At 38.0% G+C, this 2830-nt stretch overlaps 1 protein-coding gene across 3 annotated transcripts in view; it reads left to right on the plus strand.

The window, feature by feature from the left end:
* pcsk5b (proprotein convertase subtilisin/kexin type 5b) overlaps nt 1–2830 on the plus strand; it is a 51796-nt gene that overhangs the window by 30825 nt on the left and 18141 nt on the right. For all 3 annotated transcript variants that reach the window (XM_035657843.1, XM_035657842.1, XM_035657844.1), the window contains exon 11: nt 1795–1912. In XM_035657843.1, the coding sequence (XP_035513736.1) occupies nt 1795–1912 (118 nt within the window). The remainder of the gene's footprint in view (nt 1–1794; nt 1913–2830) is intronic.

A 2830-nucleotide genomic window follows, 5' to 3' on the forward strand; every position in this document is an offset into this window, starting at 1 on the left:
CACACACACACACACAGTTTGTATCAGTCAAAAGCTTTCTAATAAGGGTAAAAATGATATACTACTGAATGCATAACTTTAACTCCTGCATTAAATGTTTATTTAATGCGTGAAATAATGCAGGGTGTATCAAGAATTCCTGTTGCACACACAAACTATTTAGTATCACATACTAGATCATAAGTTAAGAAGTGTAATTCGTACATGATATTGTATGTTTATGTGTAAATGATCTGAAAACTAGTTTGATTTAAAAACTTTCATGACTTTACTATGACAACAAAATAAAGTACTGATCTTTACAGAGAGCTGAGCAAAATACATGGGCTAAGAATCCAGCTAATTTGGTTGCATATCAATTAATGCAACTGTGAATTAACATTATTTAACCAATTATCCATTAAGCATGAACTACTCACATAAAATCATAGTGACTCATAGTGATTTATTAATGGTGAGACGTGAGAATTCATGATACATCCTGAATGAATTCTTTAAATCATGCATTGGGCCATGCTTACATTTATGATTTGTACTTGTACTAAATGGCCCTTATCCAAAGCTGTATGATATTTCTATATGCATTATTTAACTTTCTTTGATATTTCTTTTGATGTACTGCTATAAATCTGTACATCTTCTTTTCATACCACCAAAAAACAGCAAACAAACAAATAATAATAATTAAAAATGCTGTATAATAAAACCTTCCCAAAATATCTTAGTTTTGGGTTGTGTTTCTGTAATTAGTGAAGCTGATATTATAATAAGCAACGATAAAAGAGAAACTAAATCTTTGTGTTTGACAAGTTCAGATCAGTACCACATTGTGGATGATGCTCTGGGTTGTCAAATTCTTGCAGCAGACATTGTTTCAACTCATCAATTAAGCAGCATTTGCATTTATTATTCATGGTGGTGTATAGTGTGTTTGAAAGAAAAATACAAAACACTCTCAAAGAAATCAATATGCATTATTTGGACTCTAGAATTAGTTTTCTCCAATCAGAAGAGGGGCTATGGCCAGTTTCCAAACATTTTCCCTCTTGCTTAACTACTGCGCCGCCAGCTGCCAGCTGTCAGGGTCCATGTGGTAGTTGCTGTGTTGTAACTTTGTGAGTGCCTGCTTATGTGTGTCTGCATACCTGTGTCTATGTGTGTCTGTGTGAGTCTCTCTGTGTGTGTGTGTGTGTGTGTGTGTGTGTGAGGGAGAGAAACCAAGAGAGTGAGAACTAGGGGTCAGCCAGGCTGCAGGCCCAGTGTGCCTGGAGATTTTCCAAGTGACTGTTTTTTCAAAGATGAACTAAAGAGAAACAGAACAAGGAAGGGAGGGTGGAAGTATGGAAGGAATTCATATTTGAGCTGCTGTACCCATAAGTTGAGCGGTTTCCAAACTTTATTTTTCATCTTTAGACAACTACCTTATATGTCCTGTGTTTTTTACCAGTCAGTAGAGAAATCTTGTTAAAACAACAAGGTGATGCTCTAAATGTTTGTTTTTTGACTCTGTAATAACCTATATAACAGTCTTAATCTAAAAACAGTACAATAATGTCTTTAAGGATGGTTACAAACTTGTCCAGAGCTTGCCCACTGATTCGTTATCTGCCCCCCTCTTTCAAATTGGTTGCATGGCTTCAAGATGTAGGAAGAATTTGTGTTTTTCTTCCTACAGGAAGTCTGGAGTCTGAACTAAAAACTATATTTTTTTGATAAATCATCATTGGTATGAGAAACAGCAGAGTCAACAATGTAGTGGTCTGATCAACTGTTATTTTTCACTGCATCCTACAGTCAGCCATCTGTATGGTTTTGGTCTGATGGATGCTGAGGCGATGGTGAAGGAGGCGGAGCGATGGAAGACGGTCCCTTCTCAGCACGTCTGTGTGGAGAGTGCAGACCGACAAATCAGGTAGAACACATATCCTGACATAACAGCTGGCAAATAACAAGTATTGAATTTCAAATGCTGACAAGCTGCCTCTTCAAGTGAACAAACCACTTGAGAAGTTAATATAAAGTTGAGACACAATACATCACATGAAAATTAATGTCTGATTTAGCATTTCAATATACAATGGCCAAAAGTATATGGACATGTGGACACCACTGTGTCATTGTTAAACTTCTAATTCCACAACCATGGGAATTAATATGCTGCCATACCAGCCTCCACTCTTTTGGGAAGGCTTTCCACAACATTTTGGAACCAGGCTGCAGGGGTTTGCTTCCCATTCAGCTCCGCCACTGATGTTGGGTGATAAGACCTGGCTTGTCGTCAGTGTTGCAATTCATCCCAAAGGTGTTTGATGGAGCTGAGGTCAGAGCTCTGTGCAGGCAAGTCAAGTTCTTTCACACAAAACTTGGGAAAACCATTTCTTCATGGTCCTCACTTTAGGGAAGGCCCTTTCCACATGGAAAAAAAGAAACATTCGCTACAAAGTTGGAAGCACTCTATTTTCTAAATTATCATTGTAAGCCCTAAGGCGGGCAAATCAAAAGCATTTGGACTCGGGTGTTTACATAAAATAATTCTAGCTGTGTTCAGCTGTGCCACAATAATGGATGGATAGTTCAATTAGGTGTAGTAGACTCTCTGACGCTCTGATTGAAATCTGATACTGTAACCATATGTAACAAAAAATATATTTTTTTCTCTCATTTTTTTTTCTTTTCTTGGTGTTTTATGCATCGGCATGTGTTTGAGAGCGCGGTTGTGCAAGTTGTACCTTGATAGGGGCCAAGCATTAGTTCTGGCAGGGTGGTTCTCACATAAGACCTACTACGCACACGCTCTCTCTCACTCACTCTGTCTCTCTCTCTCACACAC

This window comes from Morone saxatilis, unplaced genomic scaffold (genome assembly GCF_004916995.1).
Source record: "Morone saxatilis isolate NCDOM2014 unplaced genomic scaffold, NCSU_SB_2.0 Contig16, whole genome shotgun sequence".
Classification (NCBI taxonomy): domain Eukaryota; kingdom Metazoa; phylum Chordata; class Actinopteri; family Moronidae; genus Morone; species Morone saxatilis.